Raw genomic sequence first — 24332 nt, 5'->3', positions numbered from 1 at the left:
ATTCAAAAAAAATGTTTAAAAAAAATTAGATAGTAGATTCGACTTTGAAGCATAATTTTTACATTTAAAAAAAATAAACTTAAATTGGCAATGTTTGATAGAAAATATCGCTAGCAATAATGAAGTGTATACCTAGTAAAATTGATTATGGAGTGATTTATTAGCTTATACAGCAATGAGAAATTGCATGTCTTTAGTTAAAATTTTAAGATGCCTGCAAAATAAACCGAACACCACCTTTATGTGAAAAAATTTACTGGTGAAAGTGTTGCACTTAATATTTAAGTGTGATTTTAAATGCAACCGCAATCATGGAGTGATAGTAGTCCGTTTAGCCAAGCTGCAAAAATCAGTTTATTTTGAGAAGTGTTTTTTTTCAAAAGTGCTTTTTTTTCAAAAATATTTTTCTCAAAAGTACTTTTGGTGAGAAGCAGTTTGTGTTTGGCTAATTAGTTTGAAAAGCACTTCTGAGCAGCAATTAGTGTTTGGCCAAGCTTTAAAAAACTGCTTCTAAGTGTATTTTTCTCAAAAGTGCTTCTCAAAAAAGTGCTTTTGGAGAGAAGCTACTTTTTTCTGTTTCTCCAAAACTGCTTCTGCTTCTCCTCAAAAGCACTTTTTTCCCTTCCAAAAGCTTGGCCAAACACCTCAATTTTTTGCCAAAAGTGCTTTTGGCAAAAAAAAAAAAGCACTTTTGGCCAAAAAGAAGCTTGGCCAAACAGGCTATAAAGATGCTAATAGAACAAAGCACAAATTGAAGGCGAAGCTACGAAGGTCACTACATTTGTGTTTGAAATTCAAGCTTTCTGCTCTAGGTTTTAAGTAGTAGAATGGAAGCATAGAACCAACATCCAATATTCATCAATAATCTTTGAGATTCAGGAAAGCATAGAGCAAACCCAAAGCCGTTGACACAATTACAGTCACTAACAGATTATTTTTTGACCTGACAAAGCTTCTAACAGAACTTATACGCAACACAAGGATGCTTCTTGTAATACATAGAAAGATCAAATGTTGGTTAATTCGAATAAGCTTATAACCAATTTATGCCTTTCAGTGTGTGAATCCATAAGAAAAAAGCCATTTTAAGAGGGTTATCTGTGTTCTTACAAGCAATTGCCTCTTTCGAGAGAGCATTCAATGATTGAATTTACCTGTGGGTAAGATATGATACTTTTCGGTGTCACTAAACATGAAGCTTGAGAGAAAGAATCTTCAGCATACTGTCGAAGAAATGGAAAACAACTGCTGTGCATATGGGGTGACTCAAAAGCCTAGCACATGAGATAAAAGTACACAATTAGATAGCATAAGCTTTATTCCAACTGCAACTGACAATGTAACCTACAACTGACAAATTGAATTCAGAAATATCAGAGGAAGGCCGAAATTGTTGGAAAAATATCCATGAGGAGAACTTTTCAATCAGTAAGAATATGAAGTACCTTGTCTATATTAACAACTGGGGCATACTTCTCCGTGTCGGTCTTCTCCTTGTTCAGAAGGAAATAAACTCTAGGATCCACTTTTGAAGTTTCATGCCATGACTTAACAGCATTCTCTACTGTTTCAACAAGGAAAGAGAAAATCTCTTTACTGCCATCTTCAGCTCCATATTTCTCAGACTGCAAAAAGGAGAAACAAACTTCGTGAGAAAAACATTTTCCAGAAATTCGATTTAGGGCTATATCACACAGCTGCTGATGCAACAAGTTCCTTACCTGCATGAGGAGAATAGATTTTATGTCAACGCTTGCATGAACTAAAAAATACCATATGACCAAAACCATAGTTATAAAAGTGCACCAGCAATCATAGAGACTGGAAAATACATGAGTTCCAATTAACATTCTGAAACAGATATATGTCTCTAGAAATAGATGCAGAAGACCACTAACCAGTTCAGATTTCAACGTATCAAAATGTTTTGCCATGTCAACATTGGATCTCATGTTCTCCAGTTCTTCAGCTCGCTTCTTATCTTTTGCCAACTGCGCAAGTGTCTTTATCTTCTTGGATACTTCCAAACTTTGCGGATTGTATTTTGATGCCAGCTGGAAAGCAGCTAAGGCCTACATCATGATTATAAACATCAACACTGGAACATGAAAGTTCTCCGATTAAGAGGAAAAATATTATACATACATCATCATAGCGTTCCATAGCCTCTAGTATACATCCTTTCCTGAAATAACCCTACAAGTGCAATCAAGTCATTTTATTACGAGAAAAACTTCGCAGGATAACAAGTTCACATTTTTCTGCTCGTGGTGTATGATCTTTTTTTCTTATTACAGGGCGTTCGTGAAAGATTTCCAATTCTGGAAGTATACCTTTTCCCACTCTGGTTTCAGACTGATCGTCATTTCGGCATCAGCAAGTGCTTTGCTAAGTTTAACCAGATGCAAAAATGCTGCAGCACGATTGCTATACATAGTTGAATTAAGTGAAAAACATAGCAGCAACAATAGTCAGTTTCACAAAGTCGATATAATGAAAGAATTAGAAAGTAAATTCTTACCACAAGAAACACCACAAAGACGCATTAAAAGTAAGTCATCCAATGAACAAGTTTTAGATAGAATTATGATTTTCACTTAGGGCTCGTTTGGTTGGTGTCATAGGAAAAATAATTACAACATAAATCTCGCATAAAATTATACCGTGTTTGATTATAGGGGATTAGAAAAAATAATCCTTGCATAATGTATGTAGTACTAGTGTTTAGTTTGTCATATAAGAAAAACTAATATCTACATAGTTTTATGTAGTGTTTGGTTGACGGTATTAATTATAATACTTGCATTAAGTTATACCGTAATCTATGTCATATTTTGTGCGGGATAATGTGAAATAAGCATACATGTATTAACAATACGGGGATTAAACACTTCGAGACAAAAATGTCCTTAACGTAAGCAATTCTTGTATGATGATCCCTTCATTATTCTTCATCATAAAATAATTAATCCCTTCATTATTAATCACCGTATAACAAATCTCTTCATTATCAATCACCTCATAACAATCCGGGCATTATAATGCTCGCACAACTAGCATGTGAATCAGACGATCCCTTAATAGCAATTACAAACCTTCCACTTTTAGCACTTTATTAAGTAGTTCCAAATATGGTATGACTAATCCATGGGAAACTAGATCCCAACATCCGCTATTGGTCTCAAGCTTATGGAAGCACTTCAGTACACAATAGATGCATTCTCTGTGACGAAGATGCCGAGAACACGAACCAGTTGTTCTTACATTGCAGAGTTTCTAGCCAACATCGGAACCTAGTTTTTTCCATCATGGGCTTGAACTGGTGCATGCCCAGCTCTCTTATGGATTTTAAGATGGCTTGGCAGAGAGGAGGAATTGCTAAGTCCTCCCTCTCTACGTGGAACACTATTTCTGCAGCTATAAGCTGGGTAATTTGGAAGGAAAGGAACGCTAGATTTATTATGACAAGAATGACAATATACTTAAGCTCAAAGAGAATTGTATATTCTTGCTTATCTTTTGGTGCAACATGGATATGGAAAATATGTTAGAGCCTAAAGCCATGCTTGATTTTATTTTTGCATTACATTCTTCGTAAGTTTTTTAGCTTTTGCTTGTATTTCTTTTCCAGCATTTTGCTGGCTCATCTCAATATGCATTCAACAACAACAAATGCAGTGTAAACCCACAAGTGGGGTGGTAGTATGTATGCATGCCTTACCCCTACTTTGTGAAGGTAGAGAGAATGTTTTTGATAGACCCTTAACTCAAGGACGGAAGAAAAAGAAGTAGCAACAACAAGCAGTAATAACAACAAGATAAGAAGATAACATAACCAAAGCGAAAGAAACAACATGTAGTAATAGAAATCTAGAATCAAGAAAATACGAAAATAATACTAATACTATTGCTATGGGAAAGAGATATGCTTGACTACCTATTAACCTTCTACCCCAATTCTCGACCTCCACACCCTCCTATCAATGGTCATGTCCTCGATAAGCTGAAGTTGCACCATGTTCTGCCTAATCACCTTTCTCCAATACTTTTTTGGCATACCCTACCTCTCCTCAGGCCCACCGTGACCCTCTCACACCTCCTCACTGGGGCGTCGGTGCATCTCCTCTTCACATGCCCATACCATCTCAGCCTAACTTCCCGCATCTTATCCACCACGAAGGCCACACCCACCTTGTCCCGAATATCTTCACTTTTAATTTTATATCTCCTGGTATGCCCACACATCCATCTCATTATCCTCATTTTCGCTACTTGCACCTTTTGGACATAGGAATTCTTGACCGGCCAACACTCCGCTCCATACAACATAGTCGGTTTAACCACCATTTTGTAGAACTTACCTTTAAGTCTTTGTAGCACATTCTTATCACACAAACACTGGTCGCGAGCCTCCATTTCATCCACCCCACACCAATACGATGTGTGACATCCTCGCCAATCCCCATTACCTTAGGATTACTGACCCTAGGTACTTGAAGCTTCCTCTCTTAGGGATGACTTGTGTATCAAACCCCACGTCCACATCTGCTTCACGAGTCATGTCATTGAACTTATACTCCAAGTATTCTATTTTGATCCTGCTCAACTTGAAACCTATTGACTCTAGAGTCTGTCTCCAAACCTCCAGCCCCGTGTTAACTTCGCCTCGCGTCTCGTCAGTATACTATGTCATTTGCAAATAACGTGCTACCATCGGACCTCCCTTGAATTTGATGCGTCATTACTACCAAGGCAAACAACAACGGGCTAAGAGTTGATCCCTGGTGCAACCCCGTCATGACTGAGAAGTGTTCCGAGTCACATCCCTCTGTCCGTATCCAAGTTTTAGCTCTATCATACATGTCTTTAATCACCCTAGTGTATACTACAAGCACACCTCTAGCCTCCAAACAAATCCATAGAACCTCCCTTAGGACTTTGTTGTATGTTTTTTCTAGGTCAATGAACACCATATGTAAATCACTCTTCCTCTCCCTATACTGCTCCACCAATCTCCTCACAAGATGAATAGCTTTTGTAGTCGATTGCCCCGACATGAATCCAAATTGGTTCACGGAAACAGACACTCCTCCTTGCCCTCATTTCCACCACACTGTCCCAAACTATCATAGTGTGGCTTAGCAACTAGATACCCCAATAGTTGTTGCAATTTTGAATATCACCCTTGTTTATGTACAATGGGATCATCGTACTCCACCTGTCCTTGTTCTTCCAAAATTCTACCGGGATTTCGTCTAGCCCAATCGCCCTTGTCCTGCTCATCTTATGCATAGCGCCCTCAACTTCCTCAACCTTTATACACCTACAATACCCAAAATCTCGACAGCTCTCGGAGTGCTCTAAGTCACCCAACACAATGCTTTTGCCCACTCCTCGTTCAAGAGTCTATGGGAGTAAGTCTTACCATCTTCGTCTAATATGAGCTTCTTCCACCAATACTTTGCCTTCCACATCTTTGATGCACTTCACTTGGTCCACGTCACGGGTCTTCCTCTCTCTCACCTTGGCTAGTCTGTACAGCTTTTTGTCCCAGCTTTTATCCCCAAACAACATTAAAAACACTCAAACATTGCAGTCTTTGCCGTTGTAACTGCTAACTTCGCTCCTTACCACTCCCTATTCATCCGTTTCTTCACATCGTCTTTGCTCTCCACCAGCTTTAAATACGCTGCTTTTCACTTTTCATTGGACCTCTCTATTCCACCGCCGATCCCCTTTGTGTCCACCAGAGTAACTCTTCAAGACCCCTAACAACTCTCTAGTTTCTTGTGTAATGCAATTCGATGTCGTGGTCCACATACTACTTGTGTCCCAACTTCTCCTCCAAGCCCTCATTTAAAACAACTTCTTCCCCAACTCTTGAGCAGGTCAAAGCTCCCCACTTGATCTTAGGTTGACCATACACAACCCTCTTCTTTCTCTTCCTCAAAATCTCTAAGTACATTACTAAGAGCCTATGTTGGGTCGTGAGATTCTCGCTCGGGATAACCTTGCAATCCGTGCATAAACCTGTATCACTCTTCCTAAAGAATAGGTAATCAGTTGGGTCTTGGCCATGAAGGTTACCAAGTGCTCCTCATTCTTCTGAAAACTCGAGTTAGCTATCACCAAATCAAAAGTTTAAGCGAAATCCAACAGCAAAATTTCTCTATCGTTTTTATTACCAAAACTGAAGCCGCCATGCACATTGTCATAAAGCCGGGAAGTCATCCCGATGTGGCCATTGAAATCTCCTCCAAGGAATAGCTTCTCACTGTGCGGAATACGGAATACCACACACCACCTCGTCCAAAGTACATTTTCACCTCCTCGTCCAAGCCCGCTTGAGGTACGTATGCACCAATAACGTTTTAAGTAAGCCCTCCAACAGCTAGCTTAACGGCCAACGGCCTGTCGTTCACCCTCTAACCTCTACCACTAGTTCTCCTAAGTTCCCTATTGACCAAAATACCTACTATGTTCTTGCTCATCGCGCCTCCCGAGTACCACAGTTTAAACATGTCTACGTCTCGTGCCATAGTTTCCACCCACCTAGTCTCCTGGACACAGGCTATATTAATCTCCCTCTTCTGGAGAATCTTCACCAACTCTATAGATTTCCCGTCAATATACGTTACCTTATCAGAAGAAGTGCTACATTTAGAGACCCTTAAATCGTCTTAAAAGACAAATTATTCAATATTGCAATCAAATGGGCACGAATAAAGGAAATATTTATAGAGGATTCCCAAAACCGACCCAAGCTAGTAAGATTGAGGTGCAGTTAATTGAAAGATATCTATCAAAGTTCTTTTCCAAATAATTTCTCTCTCTCTCTCTTTTGTTGGTGTTATTCTACGAGTTTTTCCATAAATAGTTATATCCGGATGCGTATCCATGTCCCCCTCCCTCTCATCCCTTGAGTAAATTGCCCAAAATAAAAGGGAAAGTTTACCAACGATCTATAAAGCCGACAGCAGGTCAGTAAGATTGAGGTGCAGTTGATTGATTGATATTTTACTAAATTTCCTTCTCCAAACGATTTTCTCTCTTGTTTTATTGTTCGAAATTCCAGTTAGTAGTTACATAAGGATTTGTAAATAATGGAGCTTCGATGTAAAGTATACTATGCCATCTAGATCAACTCACTTTGACTATTTCACTGGGTATCTAATAGCTCCCACCAGCACAAGTACCAGCAAATCTGCCACAAAGGTTTAAGGAGATGAAAAAAATGACCTAGTGATTTTCAGTCTCCCGAAGGCCTCATTAAGCTCTAGGCGACACCCTTGGGTGCAGTCAATATATTTTATTGAATATTAAGGAATTTCATAGATGACATCATTGAAGTAGGACCTCAAAACTTTCTGAAGTAAAGTCCAAGGAGGGGAAAATAAAGACGGATGTCTCACAGCTTACATGCATGACAACATCTTAAAGTAAAGAAAAGTTCACTGAAATAGAAACTCAGACAATCATTGCTGCAGGCTAGTGGTTTACAGGTTCTCGATTGAAGGAAAGGAAAAACATAGCTAACCACAAATTCCATTCACTTCTTTACATGTAAAACTAGTTTTTTGGGGACAAAGGCACTTGCTACTTTGACAGTACTCTAAGTTTCATCTATTTTTGAAATAACTGCATAACCAGTAGGTAGCCCCTTAACTTAATGGAGTTAATTAGCTCCAATATCAATATAACTTTGAGGTCCATTAACAATTCTATAGCAGAAATACAGTCAATCAAGAAAGCCATAGTAGTATATAAAGAACAAATACAACAAGAAAAAGAGCAAAAGATATGCAGAGATTACTAATGCAAGGATTGCAATGCACAGATTATTTCTTGATGAAATAAATCGCCACTAAAGGAGTAGCCAACACAAAACCCACAAGCAAGATTACAAATTTTATACTAAACTCACAAGTGTACGATAGCATCACATTTGTAAGTGAAGCACCACGAACTTGAGTAACCAATACAGGACCAACAAGCAAAATGACAACTTTAACACATAACTGTTAAAAAACCACAAACGGTCACAACTTTAACAGAAAAATGCAAATGAATAATAGTTAAAATGAACCTGTAAAGAGTGGCGTTTGATGGGTCTTTCTTGATGGCTTGAGTGTACAAAGCTGCAGCTTTGAGATAGTTCCCAGCTTTGAAGAATTCATTGCCCTGATCTTTCAGTGTTGTCTCTGCTTTGACCTCTGATTCCCCCATTTTTGCTATCAGAAATCTTACAGCAATTTGCTGTCTTGGCAATGGAGGTTTTGCTTTACTAGGGTTTTCTGAGATCGTCTTTGTTATGTTTGTACTTTCTAGTTCGACATGTCTGTTCTAAACAATCCTCCCTTTACTTTGTTACAATTCCAATTTGGCCCCCATTTCAAGAATTTAGGGGTAAAATTTACAAATTCCATAACTATTTATTAACCCTGTCAAGGGAAAAAACAAGGAAAATTAAGATAAACAAATTGTGCGATAATAAAGAGTTTAATACAATAAATTGATTTGTATTACATTCCTAGCCGACGGCAGCATCCTACCTTCACAAGGTTGGGGTAAGATATGCATACGTACTATCCTCCCCAGATTACATGGTGTGAGATAATATTGGGTATGTTATAGTTGTCGTTGTATTGATTTGTATTACATGTGAGGTAGTGAAACACCGTGTATAGGGTTATTCTATGATAAGTCATTGCATGAAAGAATGACACGTGGAGCCGAAGGCAGAGGATAGCTAAAACCGAAGACAATTATTTCATCTGTTACCGGAAAGAATGGTGCCCATAAAGATGCAATAAGTGCCTACCACCTGGTAGCATTTAGTGGAGAATATTTCACAGCATTAAGTATACTGCCCGTTATAAAGAATTTATCATTCATTCCTGCCGTTACACATTCTTCAATGGCCCTCATAATTGACATTAAAGATGGGCATGATCCTAGGACATTGTTCCCTAGGTGCACCTATAAATAGTGAGCTTTATTATCATTGTAAGGCACACGAATTTTCTGGAAAAATTACCCTATAATCTATTCAAAGCTTTATATAATTTTATCTTTTGGCTCTGTGATTCCATTAATGTTGTGCCCGGAAAGCTTGTTCCCGGAACTACTGTTTCGGCTATTTCATCTTCATCTCAAGGCTAAGTATTGCATATTTATTCAATTCTACTATTATTTCAGGATCAAATTAATTCACTTGTCTAGAAACCACTTATAAATTCAACATGAGAGAAGAATCAGATAACTTTCTCATAAGAAAAGGTAAGGACGAGATGAGTTCAACTTACCATGATTTTTGTCCTTCCACCCATATTTCAGGGACAGCTCTTTCCACGAGCGGGTTTCGGGCGTAGTAACGTCCAAAATTTTCTGAACCCATTGATCCAAGCCCTCAATCCTGGGGGGGGGGGGGGGGGAACCCACCGAGTCGCTGAGGTAGGTAAAGGAAGAAAAGTTAATAATGATGAGGAATGGTCTTTAACAAAGGCAGAAGCAAACTGTATACTTACAAGTGCGGTTCCACAATTCCGGGAAGGAAGGAGCCGAGGCGGGAATGATGTCACTGGTGGCAACTGAAACATACCATTCCATCCACCCACGGTCGTTATCATCGTCCATGCTAGATAGAAGTGCATGGTGGCCTCGCTTGCTGAAGTTAATCATCCCCCCACGGAAGATCTTGGGGAATAAAGGTTCATCACATGAGCTAGGGATAACTCCTCCCTCGTTTCTTGGCATAGGCGCCAAAGACAAGCGATCGTCCTCCACACGGAGGGACCCACCTGCGCCAAACATACCTAGTAGCGGAGGCAAAATTCCACAATAACGGAGTCAAGCTCTCCACTCAGAGAAAACGCTCCCAAAGTAAAGGGATACATGTAAAAGTATGTAAAACCCTCATTGGGTAGGGTTACCCGCTCCGCCAGATCAAGAACGATAATGTCTAAATCCTGGCAATGACAATCTTCCTTCACAGCAGGAATACTGGAAGGACGGATGGAAGAAGAGTATCTGCCAACAACCCATGTACGAGAGTTAGCAAAAGGAAACTTCTCTTCGAAATCTTTGGTGGTAATTAGGCTCTTTGGGACAATGGTATTCACCGTAGGGGGAGCGGCATCGTCAGATTTGCCTTTGTTCTTTGAAGAACTAGGTTTTCTTGAAGAGGAGGCCATTTCTTATCAGTGAACGAGTTTTTTTCTATCAAAGAAGGAAGGGGGGGAAAGATTGAAGTCGGAAGATGAGTTGAGTAAAGAAAATCTTAGAAAATCCAGAGCGTTATGAAGTGTAAAATTAAGGAAGTAGATGCGTATAAGTAACGGTTTGGGCGGCTAAACTTGTGACCACAATTACCTCGATAACCGGCAAAGGTTACGTTGAATCATGGTATGACGTGTTCGGGACATTAAATGCGGAGAGACATGCGTCTAATCAACCGCCAGAAGTTTTCCAGAGGGGGTGAGTGAAATTTCCGATAAAAGGAACGTCTCTACAAACTTCTTGGTGACACAAAGTTATGTCACCGCAAAACATGGGGACTATCTGTATAGGGTAAATATGCTATGATAAGTCATTGCATGAAAGAATGACACAGGGAGCCGGAGGCAGAGGATAGCTAAAACTGAAGACAATTGTTTCATCTGTTATCGGAAAGGATGGTGCTCACAAAGATGCAATAAGTGCCTACCATCCGGTAGAATTTAATGGAGAATATTCCATAGCATTGTACACTGCTCGTTATAAAGAATTTATCATTCATGCCTGCCGTTACACATTCTTCAATGGCCCTCATAATTGACATTAAAGAGGGGCATGATGCTAGGACCTTATTCCCTAGGTGTAGCTATAAATAGTGAGCTCTATTATCATTGGCAGGCACATAAATTTTCTCGAAAACTTACGCAATAATCTATTCAATACTTTATACAATTTTATCTTTTGACTCTTTGATTCCATCACTATTGTGCCTGGAAGCCCTATTCCCGGAACTACTGTTTCTGCTATTTCATCTTCATCTCAAGGCTAAGTATTTTATATTTATTCAATTCTCCTATTGTTTCAGAATCGAATTAATTCACTTATCTAGAAATCGTGTATAAATTCAACTCTACCATTTTACGGGTAAACACACCGATAGAACTAAAACAATACATTAGAATTGAAAAAAATTGAATAGTTAATAGACTTAATTAATCGTTAAATGAGTTCAAATATTTCATTTGTTATAAATATAAAAGGGACTTTTACATGATTATTCGGTCGGAGCAAAATATTTACCCTCCCTAATTAAAAAAAATCCGTTTAAAAGATTACAAAACGGTATTTGTATACCTTCAGAATATACAATTTAAAACTTCTTATATTTTTATATACAACTAAGGTATATAACATGTGAATTTTATATTTTGAAGATGTATACAATGTACATACCTACTGTATTTGGTAAATATATTTTCCTAAACACGTACAGAGAGTATTTTTTTTTAAATGAACATTTTTGGGTAATTAATTTTTGCCACATGAACATCTGCGTTAGTTAGGGTGTAAAGTTAACCACAGTCACGCCTCTACCAACTGGAATAATGGAAAGACAAAACTTTGTATTTGTTAACTACACTACTCTTTTTTTGAGTAGTAATAAGATTATATATTGCTTACTAAGCAGCGTTTAACATATTACATATCATAGTGCCACTTGAAGTTTCATTGGGGTAGGATAACCCTGCATGCAAAAAGCTATTATCACTTGCAATGTTTTGGTTTCCTAGGGTTCTAAGCATATTACAAATAGAAATAGGTAGTTATTTTGAAGATTTGCATTCCCCGCTCATATCCTTGGTAAGCATTCGTTCCACAAAAAAAGGCGGTACAACAAATAGTTTTGTTTTCCCCGGCAAATATTGTTTGTTTTCTTGATTTTTTGCTTCCTTTGCTAGAGCATCCGCAATTGCATTTCCTTGCCTAAAGTTATGTCGAAGTAGAAAGCCTTTCTCCTGGCGCATTAATGACTTGCAAGAGTGAATCAGATTAGCTAGTATGACATGTCCGTTGCTAATAGCGTTTATCACCTCTGTTGATTCTATTTCTGTCTCCAACGAAAATATATTGAACCTGTGTGCCAGTTGTAGCCCTTCTTGAAGTGCCTGCAATTCAATATGTAGAGGAAATAGGCCATGACAGAGTTTCTGGAATCCTAATATCCATTTTCAAAAGCCCCGTCTATAATAAGTTTTATCCAACCTATTTGGGAGGCATGCCATTTAATTTGAATTGTTTGATGGTTTGGATGGATTGGTTGTTTGAAGTCATGAAATAGAATTCTAGGGAGTGATTTAGAATTCTTTGGAAGGATGGATTGAGAGTTGTGTTGTTGGTGTTGTTCTTATTCCTATTAATCCATATCCCCCATATTATGAAGGGAAAGAGCTGTTGGCAGTCAATGTGGGGGGATTTAAAATTTGTCCTAAAGTTTTTTATGTGAAGCAACCAGTGTTGAGAGGCTGTTATGGATGGGTCCTTGATTCCTCGATTGTCCCATAGGGTTTGAACGATGGGGCATCGAATAAAAATGTGAGTGATGGACTCTTCCTCTTTGTGATACATGAGACAATTGTTATCTATATTAATGCCAATATGATACAAGTATTGGCAATATGGGATTCTGTTGTGGAGGCATTGCCAAAGGAAGAGCTTAATTTTATTGGGAAATTGTGGTTTCCAAATCCACATGAAGCCATATTGATGGGTAGTGGTATTTTCTATAATTTTTTAGCACGATTTACTGGTAAATAGCCATTGGTGTTAAGATTCCATATCGGAGTATCGTTGCTCCCAGCTTTTAAAGGCATAGGAATTTGATCAATTCTTGTTTTAATATCCTTTGGAATGGGAAAGGATATTTTTGATAGATCCCATTGGTCTTTGAAAAAGATGTCTTTAACCTTCATGGTTGATTCTCCTCTATTAAGAGGTCCTTCAATGTATTGTCTTAGTGGCTGAAGGTTTGGAATCCAATTGGAGGTCCAATGACTAAGATTTGAGTTTTTACTGGGTTGCCACGTGATGCTTTTTGAACAAATCGACCACCCCTTAAGGATGCGTTTCCAAACGAATGAGGTGTTGATTTTTGGATTATTGTTGGCATATTTGTGAATAAGTAGCCTTGACCATAATGTTGTGGCATTTGTCAAAATTCTCCACGCAAGATTTCTTAGTGTAATTAAATTCTTGGTTTTGGCTGTTTTTAAGCCTAGGCCCCTTCTTTTTTTGTTTTGGTAATATTGCTCCAGCTTACATAATGAATCTTCTTTGATTCACTAGTGGATCCCCAAATAAAATTGCGTTGAATACGATCTATTTGCTTAAGGGTTTTGGTGGGGAGATAAGTGTAATGCATAGCATGACTAGGGATTGAGTTGAGGGTACAAATTCAAGGGTTGTTCTTCCAGCTATATTGAGGAATTTTGCTCTCCAGGAGGTCAATTTTCTTTGCATGTTAGTATTTTCCAAAAGAGTTACCTATTTTGATGTTAAAGGTGTTTGCTACTTCTTTTGCTAAATTAGGAGCACAGTTTTTTGAAAGGATGATCTTGGATTTTTGGAGGTTGATATTTTGCCCTGATAATTTGCAAAATAGAGATAGACTATGTTTTATGGAGTTGCATGATTTTTCATTAACCCTAGCCATAAGGGTAAGCTCATCAGCAAAGAATAGGTGAGATATGCCAGGATCTCGATTACTTAGATGTATGGGGTCCCATTGGCAAATGTCTACTTGATGGGAGATTAGGCGGGAGAACATTTCCATACAGAGGATGAAAATATATGGAGATAAGGGGCAACCTTGTCTAATACTCTGCTTGGACTAAAGAATTCAGTCATTGAGCCATTGACTAGAATAGCAATATTGCTTATACAGATGCAATTCATGATTAATTTAGAGATAGATGGAGGGAAGTTGAAGAATTTAAACGTACAATAGATGAAAGACCATTCTAGTCAGTCAAAGGCCTTTTCTAAATCTAATTTTAGGATCATACTAGCCTTTATCCCTTTTATTTTCTTGAATTGATTGATGATTTCCTGCACTATGATAGCATTGTCGCTAGTTCTTCTCCCTTTAATAAAGCTATCTTGAAAGAGGCTAATCAAGTCATTTAAAAAGGGTTTTATTCTATTAGCAATAATCTTAGTAATGACTTTGTACATTGTATTGCAAAGGCCTATTGGCCGAAAGTTTTTTAAATTGTTTACATTATGGATTTTTAGAATTAGGCAGATATAAGTATTATTAATATTCATTGGGAGTGAATTGTTACGGAATACTTGGAGACAAAAATTAATAACTGATGGCCCAACGGTTTTCCAGTATTTTTGATAGAAGAAGGGGTGAATACCATCAGGCTCTGGTGCCTTAAGGGGTTTAAACGAAAAAATAGCATTTGTGACCTCAAAAGGCATTAAGGAATTATCCAAGTTCCGTAGGTCAATTTTATTGAAATTTGAGGGATCTTGGCGGATGCTCAGCCAGTTAGTGGATTCATGAGATGTTGTGAAAGTGTTGAGGAAGTATTGTTGGGCATGATTTAGAATTTCCAATGGATCATTGATCCAATTGCCCTGATCATTTTTAAAGAACATGATTTTATTTTTTCTTCTATTGTTAGTGGCCATGATGTGGAAAAACTTAGTATTTGCATCACCCTCTTGGACCCAAGAGATTTGGCTCTAAGTTTCCAGTAATCATCTTCAATTTTTAGGAAATTATTGTATTCAATTTGTAAAGAGTGTTCCAATTCCTGAAGGAATATACTATTAGGGTAGTGCTTTGATTCTTGGATGCCTTTTAGCCTAGCTAGAATTCTTTTTTTCTTCCTGAAGATGTCACTAAAGACATTATTTTTCCAAGCTTTAACACTACCAACGAAGGAATTAGACGATTCTTGATAATTTGAACCCTTCCAACTTTCTTCTACTAGATTGTTAAAGCTAGGGTGTCTACACCAATAAGTTTCTAATCTAAATGGTCTCGGAAGGGCAGCGGTTAATTTTGGGATTAGTTGAAGAAGTATAGGGTTGTGGTCAGAGTGGGTTTTGGTCAGATGTGTAACTGAAGCATTAGGAAAACAACTGATCCATTCACTATTAGCAAAAAATTTATCTAATATTTCCATAATTAGGCCTTTATTTTTCCTCCTACGATTAGTCCATGTGTACTTGCAACCCTTAAAGCCAAGATCAATGAGACCACATTTGTTAATGCAGCTCCAAAGATGCTTAGTGCGATTACTGTTAACAAGATTGCCCCCTAATTTTTCATTTGAATCTAAGACGTCATTAAAATCCCCCCTACTAGCCATGGTCCCTTATAATTAGCATGCATGTTGATAAAATTATACCACATTTAATTTCTATAGCTAATCTTAGTACTAGCATATATAGAGGTAAATAACCAAGTATTGTGAGTGGGGATTACCTTAATGGTTGCACTGATTTCTTGACTTGTACGAACAAAACTATGGACATTAACAAGAGTATGATCCTAGAGAATCACCATACCACCCGATTGACCATTAGCCGAAATTTCAATCATGTCAGAGAAACCAAATAGATTCAGAAAAGGCATATGGTTGTCCATTCTTATTTCCAAGAGCGTGACCATCCAAGGGCGATGGGTGTCAATCATTTCCCTATAGTGTAATCTGAAATTATGATTGTTTCCCCCATGCACGTTCCATATAATGAAAGAGATAGCCCTATTCATGTTGAGGTTCCAGTTGTGAAGGTCTCCATTCCCTAGCACCCTTGGTGCATGCACTGGGTTCCTTCTCTAGAAGAGACCAGGATCATTGCATGTTGCCCCACTATTGGGTCGGCTGGAGGCCTTATGTCCATTGTGCACTTTGTATAGTGCCATCGGACAATTAAGAATTTGCCTCTTTTCTTGCGTCTCTATGAAGATAAACACATTTACCTCATCGAGATTTGAATCTTCCATTAGTGATTCTGGGATTAAGTTGATGGGTTCAACTGCCTTCTCCATCATGTCCTCTTGATGTGGTAAGTTTGTTGGTACATGGGACTGTGATGGACCTTGGTGAGGAACTGGGGGTGCATGTTGAACATTTGGAGTTGGAGTTTGAGTTTCATGTGCACCCCATGTGTAAAAATTGGGTTGATGTTGGTGGCAATCTCCGGAGTGAAGAATGGTAAGTCCATCACTGGGTGAGCACTTTGGATTAGAACAAAGTGGGGGGGGGGGGGGAGGGGGGGTAGGTTCCATTCCCCATCATCATTTGAGTTGCATTGGGAGTTAAGTTTGGTGCTATTGGGTAGAGAATATTGTTCAGCCAGTTGTGGTTCATATAGTTGTTCATTGACAGCCGGATGCCCTCCGAGATTAGTTGTGCGAGATAGTGAGAGTTGTGAAGTACAATCACTGTCTCTCTCCTGTTCAACATGATGTTGAAGGAGATGGCGCGGCCCATTAGACCCAGCTCCACCTAGGATAGAGCTTGATGATTCTCCAGCAGGGTATTTGTTGTTTGTGGGTTGGGAGGTGTTAGGTTTGCCATATTTTGAGGGCGATTGAGACGTAGGATTTGTATGAGCCTGTAACGTCTCATGTTGGAGATAGGAATTCTTGGCATTTTTTATTAAGGATGAAGATCTTATAGAGGTTTTTAAGGTATTGTTGGTATCTTGGGAATTCACATAATCAATTTCAATTATTGTAGAATCCGTTTGCATGTTATTTGGGAGGGGTAGCGTAGAGGTGTTATTAAGGGAGGGAGTAGATTGGTTTTGGGGTACGTGTTCCATGGAATTGGCCCTTTGGAACAAGGATGGTTCTTGTTTTGATAGGTAGGTTTTGTCACTTGTGGCATGCATGGGATAATTATTTTTATGAGTAGAGTGAGTTAGGGTGTTAGCGTGATTATTAGTAGATAGATTGCTTCCGTTATTAGTATTACTGAGGGAGTAATTTAGGGTAGGGTCTGTAATGGAGGACGCGTGTCCTACTGAGTTGTCTTTGTAAAAGAAATTATTAGTTTTAACATTATTTTCTTTTAATTTTCCAGAAGTCTGGTTTTTTGTATCATCCAAAACCATGTCCTGCACCATTAGAGAGGAAAACTGGTTTTTTGAGTTGATGTCCATTTTATTTGTGGATTGATTCCCAGCAATTAGCTTTTTTCCCAGATCTATTATCCCCCAAAGAGCTTTGTTTGTGATGGTCTTTGTAGTTAAAGGTTGGAGAGGTAAGGAACTTACCTGTAGTAGCATCGAAGATATTGACATTTATACCTGCCCTTGACGGAGATTCTTTGCTTTCATTCATCGTGAGCTTTTTCTTTCCTTTGTGGAAGGTGACTGTCTTCCACTCCTCCTTAGTCCTGGGTTGTTGCTCCTGCATGTAGCTGATTTGCCCTTTTTCTTCTTCTTTTTCTTTTTCTTTTGTTATTGAAATTGTTGGTTGCTGCTTCATTGTTGTGCATTGTCCAGTAGAGTGACCCAAGTGTCCACAGATTAGGCATAGAAGTTTGTCACACTCGTATAGGATTTGCTGTTTGTGGGAACCAATCCACACATTGGATTTAACCTGTTTGTTCAAAGGTAATTCTACACAAATTCTGGCATAACGCCCACGTAAAGCTGTTGATGTGCAGACCTTGAGTAGCCTTCCAATTGTGTTGCCCACTTTTTTTTTTAGAATTTTCTCATCATAAAACTCTGTGGGAAATTGTGGTAGGCGTATCCAAATTGCAGTAAGTGTTTGTTTGGATTTTGAAGGTACAAAGTTAGGTTCCCAGCGTTGCACCGATAAGAACTATCCAAAGATGAACCAGAGACCATTGTAATGCATTTACCATATTTTTCTCTTTGTTGAACTTCACTGTATAGTAGTCCTCGCCAAGGTCAATTAGAGGAAATGCCTCTGTAGGCTTCCAAAGGTCTGATAGTTTACGTTTGAGAATTTGGTGGAGGATTTTTTTTCCCTTGGAGTTTGATTATTACTTAGAATCTCCATGGATAGTAGATGCGCTGTTTATCTTCCCCAGTTATTGGAACCGAGTACTCATTCTCCTGGGCTTCAGGGGTCTTTTCCCGTTCTTCCTCAATGGTATCAACGGCCATAGGCAGTAAATATGGGCGAGGTGAGGATATTAAAAAACTTCTCTCTTATTCATTGGTTAGAAGTTTGTCCTTGAAGGAGATTGTTTCATTTGTCTGGGGGAGATTAATATCCGGTGGTTTTGGAGGTAGTTCCTCTAGAACAGTGTGGTTTTCCATTTAATTCTCGGTGTAGGATTGTTTTATTGGTTGGTAGGGATTGGTATTTTTTAGTGAGAAGGGAGAGTTTCTCTCTCTAGTTGGCCCCTGTGTGAAAATTATTGTTTACTACACTACTCTATCCTAGCTTTGAGGAAAAATGATATTCTTTTTGTCTTTCGATTGTGGAGTATTTCACCATCTTAAAGTCAAATATAGTTTTCCAAATATTATTTCTTTGGTCATCTAAATTAAATAGAATTTTTTTCACATTTTAGTTGCATGAGACTCTCAAGGATTTGTAGCGCCTCGAAAAATATTTAATTAAGTTTAACATTTTAAAGAGTTCTAATAATATTTTAAAAATTATTTTGCGTTCCAAGAAATACTGCAAATCAATAAGCGGATATATGAGCATGATATGAAGTTTATAACATTGTTTGAAAATGAGTTGTTGAGGTAGGCGATCACAAAAGAGAGAAGATAAAATATGTTAAGGTAATGCGACAACAAACAAAAATCGGATGTTGTAGCATCCAAGATTGTTTTCCATGATGAAAATTTAGCTAATGCTGTAGCATAGAAAATTTAAAATTGTAGCGCTCATGACTGTTTTCATAGGGAGATATCTTTTAGGCGATGTTGCAGCATCCAAAATTAGATGCTGCAATATTTAAGACATCTCTAAGCACAAAATGATGTTGCCTGACAAGTCCTTCTACGCAATCGCAACAGTACCCCCGCGAACACGAAAGCCAGCACTGGAACTGTCCACGAACGCGAGCCCACTCTCGCAAATGCGAGCCCACTTCCAAATCACCCAGCACCCTACGTGAATGCGGTGCACCTCTGGCGGTCGCGAAATACAAAGGCCCCTAGCTCCACAACATTCTTCGCAACATGTTCTTCCAGCCATGTTCGTGATGCCCAGCTCCACCATGATACGCGATCGTGAACTCCTTTACGCGAAAGTCATTCACAAACCCCACCAACTAAGAATCATTTTTCGCAGATAACGAGACTCAGCTCCACGATCACGAAGAACTATAACACACCAACAAACCAACAGTGCTAAACTCACCCGAAATGGTCCGAAATCACCCGGAAACTCACCCGAACCACCCGGGAGTCCAATCATTCCAAAACGTCCATATATCTCCTAAAACTTGTCTCAAGGCTCAAAATATCAACAATAACGATAAAACAAAGAATCAAAAATCAACCTCTCTTAACTTTCAAACATTCTAACTTTGTCGAATGTATTTGAATCACACTTAGACATTCCGAATTGCAACTAAACTTTACACACAAGTTCATATCAACCATTAGGAACTATACATTGTCTCAAACCTACAATCGAAGTCCGATAATACCGAAGTTAACTTCCGGTAAATATATGAACTCTCTAATTCTTCAAATTGCCAACTTTCAGCAAAAAGATCCAAAACCTTCCAGGAACCTCTGATTCCAAAGCCATTCACAAGTCCAAATTCAAAATCACCATATGAACCTATTAAAACCATCAATTTCGATTCTAAGGTTGTTTACTTAAAAGTCAAACATTTGTCAACTCTTCAAATTGAAAGCTTCCATAATAAAATTTACTCTTCCAAACCAATCCCGGACTTCTCGGAAGTCAAAATCAACCATGTTCGCAAGTTGTAATGCATCATATAAAGCAACTCAAGGTCTCAACCACCAAATGGAATGGTAAAGCTCAAAACTATTGGTCGGATTGGTACATGCTCCCCTACTTAAAATACATTCGTCATCAAACGTGCCAAGGGTCATTCCAAAGCCGTCAAATAACTATACAAGCTTCTCATACACATACCCGTGAGTGTTACCGTGGCACCTCAATTCATATACATCTATTAACACATCCATGACTGAAGATTTTTCCTTCAACCTTAGCCTATCAGCCTTAGAACCAAATTTTAATATCCGAAACTCCCTCTAAAATCTGATTCTTTTAACGCTGCATCAATTCACACATGCTGATCAAGTCATAAATGTACTTTTAGGACATAATCACATGATATACCCTATAACTCATATACCCATTATTACACCCCACAATATTACGTCAATGTTATACACCGTAGTAAAATAAGGATTGGTTACGATGTTAAAATAATATATGCTAGCATGTAAATATGCATAATACACATGATTAGCATAATATAGGTCCTATAATTAGTAGAGAAATATTGAGGTGCTTATGTGTATATATGTATTCTTTGTAAAAAATCTATTGCCAAGTAAAGACAAATGTTGCCTCTTCCACCGTCCAAGGCCCTTAGTCATTACAAATTGATACATATCCAATCTTTAAATTGAAGGAGGTCATTTAGGAGCTGCTGCACATTATACAATTCATATTAACCCCATCTCAATAAACTAGAAGCCAATTACGGACAACTCTCTCTAAGGCAATTGTATTGCAATTTTCCTCTTGGTTTGGAAGTTTTGTGTGTAAATGAGTTGGGAAGGCTTATCTCCAGTTCATATTATCAATTTTCTTCAAAAAAATTATGGTAAGAATTCAACAATCCTTCTAGATAAGTTTATTTTCAACTTGGAGAAATCCACTTTAAATCTTATTGATGTAGAAATAAAGGTTCTTGTAGTGTATTTGAGGAGGATTTGAAGGGCTGGAAATATAGTTATAAATATGTATATGTGTTGTTATCATTGTTGTTCAAGGTACTATCATAGTCTTCTCCATGTATTTGAGGCCATTTGGATCATAGTTTGGTTATTGATGAAGTGTTGTAGTTGTTGAACGGTTTTGAGTGGTTTCTTAAGGTATCCTATGGTTGAAAATTGTGAAGTATAATTGTTTGTGATGGTGGTTGTGTTGTGAGTAGAGGAGAAGAGCTAGTAGTGTTGAATTGCCATTGTAGGATGATATGAAGCTTATGCACCCTAAGAGTTCGATAAAATGTCGTAGTGAATCCAATTCTTGGTTTATGGATAAGATTGTGATCCAAACCATTTATACAATGTAGATTATCATTCGTAGAGTGTACGGGACCTCGTGAGCCATTGCTAGCCGAGAAACAAAGATATGTTAAGGCTATCCATTCTTTCCTTTTGTAATGATCCATACGATACTAATGAATCAAGCAAACACACAATTTTCACAAATGACACTATTCCTAGAAGTACTAGGGGTTCCTATGTTCTTGATTCCCCATGTGTCCTATTATTCTATCAGCTGTTCATGCGTTTCAGAAAATACGTAAGTGAATAAAGTTTATTTCATGATATTAATCGAAGGCATAATTATCTTATGACGTTCTGAGAGATCTTATTGACTTACTTCATTATGCAATGTATTTATTTATATATGTACATTGACCCATGACCATATGGCGTTATATACGCATATATTATATGTATATGAGGCGTGGGAAAAGGATATGGCATTATATACACACCACCACCTGATCAGCTGGTATACATTGATGATTTCGCCACAGAGGCCGAGATAATATGATGGGATAACCTCAGAGGCTTGATGATGTTATGTACGCATATACCTATGCATTTATACGCACATGCATGACATTATAAATGTTTCAGGATTGACAAAGCTATTTAGACTTACAGGTGGAATCCTTTACCCCGCGTTTCTTTTATGTCTTTTATGTACTGATTTTCATGCCTTATATACTCGGTACATTATTCGTACTGACACCCCTATTTCTTGGGGCATGCGTTTCATCCCCACAGGTGCAGGTAGACAGGCTGATGGCCCCCCTTCTTAGGATCCTTGCTCAGCGAGAGTGGGTGTGCTCCATTTGATCTGGAACTGCTTTTGGATTTTGGTACAATATGTTTGTATATATATGGGTATGACGGGGCCCAGTCCCGTCCTTTATACAGTTGTACACTCTACTAGAGGTTTGTAGACAGTCATGTGAAGTTGGATAGTATGTGGCCTTGTCGGCTCACCTTACCGTATTCCGCATATATATATATATATATGTCTTTTGGGCATATTTTCTCGCGTACGTTATTCACATGATTCAATAGTTTATTTGCCAGACGTTATGCATGACCTACACTTATTTCATGTTTTACCTTAGACGTATGCTTAGGGGTGTTTGACAGGTAGGCTCGGACACTTGTCATGGCCCATCGGTTTAGGTCGTGACAAAAGTGGTATCAGAGCAGTTTTGTCCTAGGGTTGTCTACAGACCATTTCTAGTAGAGTCTTGTTTATGAGTGTATTGTGCACCACATTTATAAACAGAAGGCTACATGACATATATGATGTTATCCTCCCTTCTTATCTTAGATCGTGCGATTTAAGGAATTATTTTCTTAACGATATCTTATGTTTTCTGCGATGCCTAAGAAGGCTACAGCCGCCCAGAAGGGCAAGTCTGTGGTTGATGAGACTACTAGTCGAGCGCCACGAGTTACCAGGGCTCGGGGAGAGTCTCATAATGAGATTACATCTCAGACTTCACATACCCCACATTCTCCAAAGGAGCTCCGAGGGGCACAAGCTCCAGCGCCCGCCCCTGCACACCCAGCTCCTCAGCCAGATGCAACGGGTTAGGAGATGTTGTTCAACTATTGACTTGATTAATAGCCGCACAGGCTTAACGCCAAGAGGTAGGTATTGGTCATACAGATAGGGCCATCAGTGTGAGGGTTTGTGATTTCATTAATTTGGACCCTCCGATATTCACTGGAGCAGATCCAAACGAGGACCCTCAGGTATTTATTGATAGGATGCAGAGGACTTTGAGGGTAATGAATACCATTGAGACTGAGTTAGTTAAGCTAGCTTCCTATAGACTTCGGGATGTTGTAGTTAATAGGTACGGGTCTTGGGAGTTATCCAAAGGTGAGGATGCCCCTCCAGCAGTATGGTAGGAGTTTACAGAGGCTTTTCTTCGTCATTATTTGCCACTAGAGCTTAGACGAGCTTGAGTTGATAGGTTCTTGACCCTCCGGCAAGGTAATATGAGTGTTCGGGAGTACAACCTTCACTTTGATTCTTTGGCTAGGTATGCTCCCACTATTGTAACTAAGATGGAGGATCGGGTTCACCGGTTCATGATGGGGTTGGAGCCGCACTTTCTTAATGACTGTATGTCGGTCTCACTTCATCCAGGTATGGATATTTCTCGTATTCAGGCATATGCTTAGGGTGTAGAGGAGCATAAGTAGAAGCAGAGGGCCGATCGTGAGCATGATAGGGGCCAGAGTAAGAGAGCAATATCTTCAGGCCCTTCTGGTGAGTTTCGAGGTGGTCAGAGACAACAGTACCTGAGGTTCCAGCCGAGTTGTCGGCTAGTGCACCCCCCAGTATGCTGGTAGGAGATTTGATCGTTCCACATATTCAGGGCCTAGTTAGAATTCTAGGGCCTCTTCTTCTCATTATAGGGGTGGGTCGAGTCAGACGAGGCCGCCCTTTCCACGATGTGCTCAATATGGTAAGCAGCATGCCGGGCAGTGCCTTGTGGGGTTGGGTGTTTGTTATACTTGTAGTTATCCAGGCTATGTTACGAGAGATTGTCTGATGAGAGGTGGTGCAGGTCTGGTTCAGCCAACAGGATCTGTAGTTGGTTCGTCATCATAAGTACACGCCCTTGGCGAGATTTACAAACACCAATCGGTCGTGGTAGAGGCAGAGGTGGAGCATCTAGCTCGAGCGATCCTCAGAACTGCATTTATGCACTAGCAGGTCGACAGGGTCAGGAGTCATCGCCTGATGTGGTCACATGTATATTATCAGTCTCCTCATACGATGTATATGCATTGATTGATCCAGGTTCCACCTTATCCTATGTCACTCCATTGGTTGCTCGTAAGTTTGGGATAATACCTGAATTGATTAAACCTTTTGAGGTGTCCATACCTGTTGGAGATGCAGTGATAGCTAGACGGGTATATAGAGACTTTATAGTAGTAGTTCGTAGTCGTTCTACAATAGCAGACCTGATTGAGTTGGATATGGTAGAATTTGATGTTATAATGGGTATGGATTGGTTGGCTTCTTGTTATGCTAACATCGATTG

At 38.9% G+C, this 24332-nt stretch overlaps 2 protein-coding genes across 2 annotated transcripts in view; both read right to left on the bottom strand.

The window, feature by feature from the left end:
- Positions 1–8396, bottom strand: part of LOC109238671 (serine/threonine-protein phosphatase 5) — a 10327-nt gene extending 1931 nt beyond the window's left edge. Inside the window, exons 1-6 of the mRNA XM_019405156.1 lie at positions 8087–8396; positions 2334–2427; positions 2146–2196; positions 1899–2072; positions 1446–1625; positions 1155–1274 (exon numbers count right to left, since the gene is read on the bottom strand). Coding sequence (XP_019260701.1) covers positions 1155–1274; positions 1446–1625; positions 1899–2072; positions 2146–2196; positions 2334–2427; positions 8087–8226 — 759 coding nt within the window. The 5' untranslated portion in view covers positions 8227–8396. The remainder of the gene's footprint in view (positions 1–1154; positions 1275–1445; positions 1626–1898; positions 2073–2145; positions 2197–2333; positions 2428–8086) is intronic.
- A 3223-nt stretch (positions 8397–11619) lies between these two features.
- Positions 11620–18088, bottom strand: LOC109238667. The gene is made up of 2 exons (XM_019405153.1): positions 17293–18088; positions 11620–12161 (listed from the first exon to the last, which is right to left on the bottom strand). The coding sequence occupies exons 1-2, from the start codon at positions 17504–17506 to the stop codon at positions 12070–12072; spliced, it is 306 nt and encodes a 101-aa protein (XP_019260698.1). The 5' UTR covers positions 17507–18088; the 3' UTR covers positions 11620–12069.
- Between the last annotated feature and the right edge of the window lie 6244 nt (positions 18089–24332).

Source organism: Nicotiana attenuata, unplaced genomic scaffold (assembly GCF_001879085.1).
Source record: "Nicotiana attenuata strain UT unplaced genomic scaffold, NIATTr2, whole genome shotgun sequence".
NCBI classification, from domain to species: domain Eukaryota; kingdom Viridiplantae; phylum Streptophyta; class Magnoliopsida; order Solanales; family Solanaceae; genus Nicotiana; species Nicotiana attenuata.
Note: the sequence above shows the minus strand (reverse complement) of the source record. Positions and strands in the feature narration are given on the sequence as shown.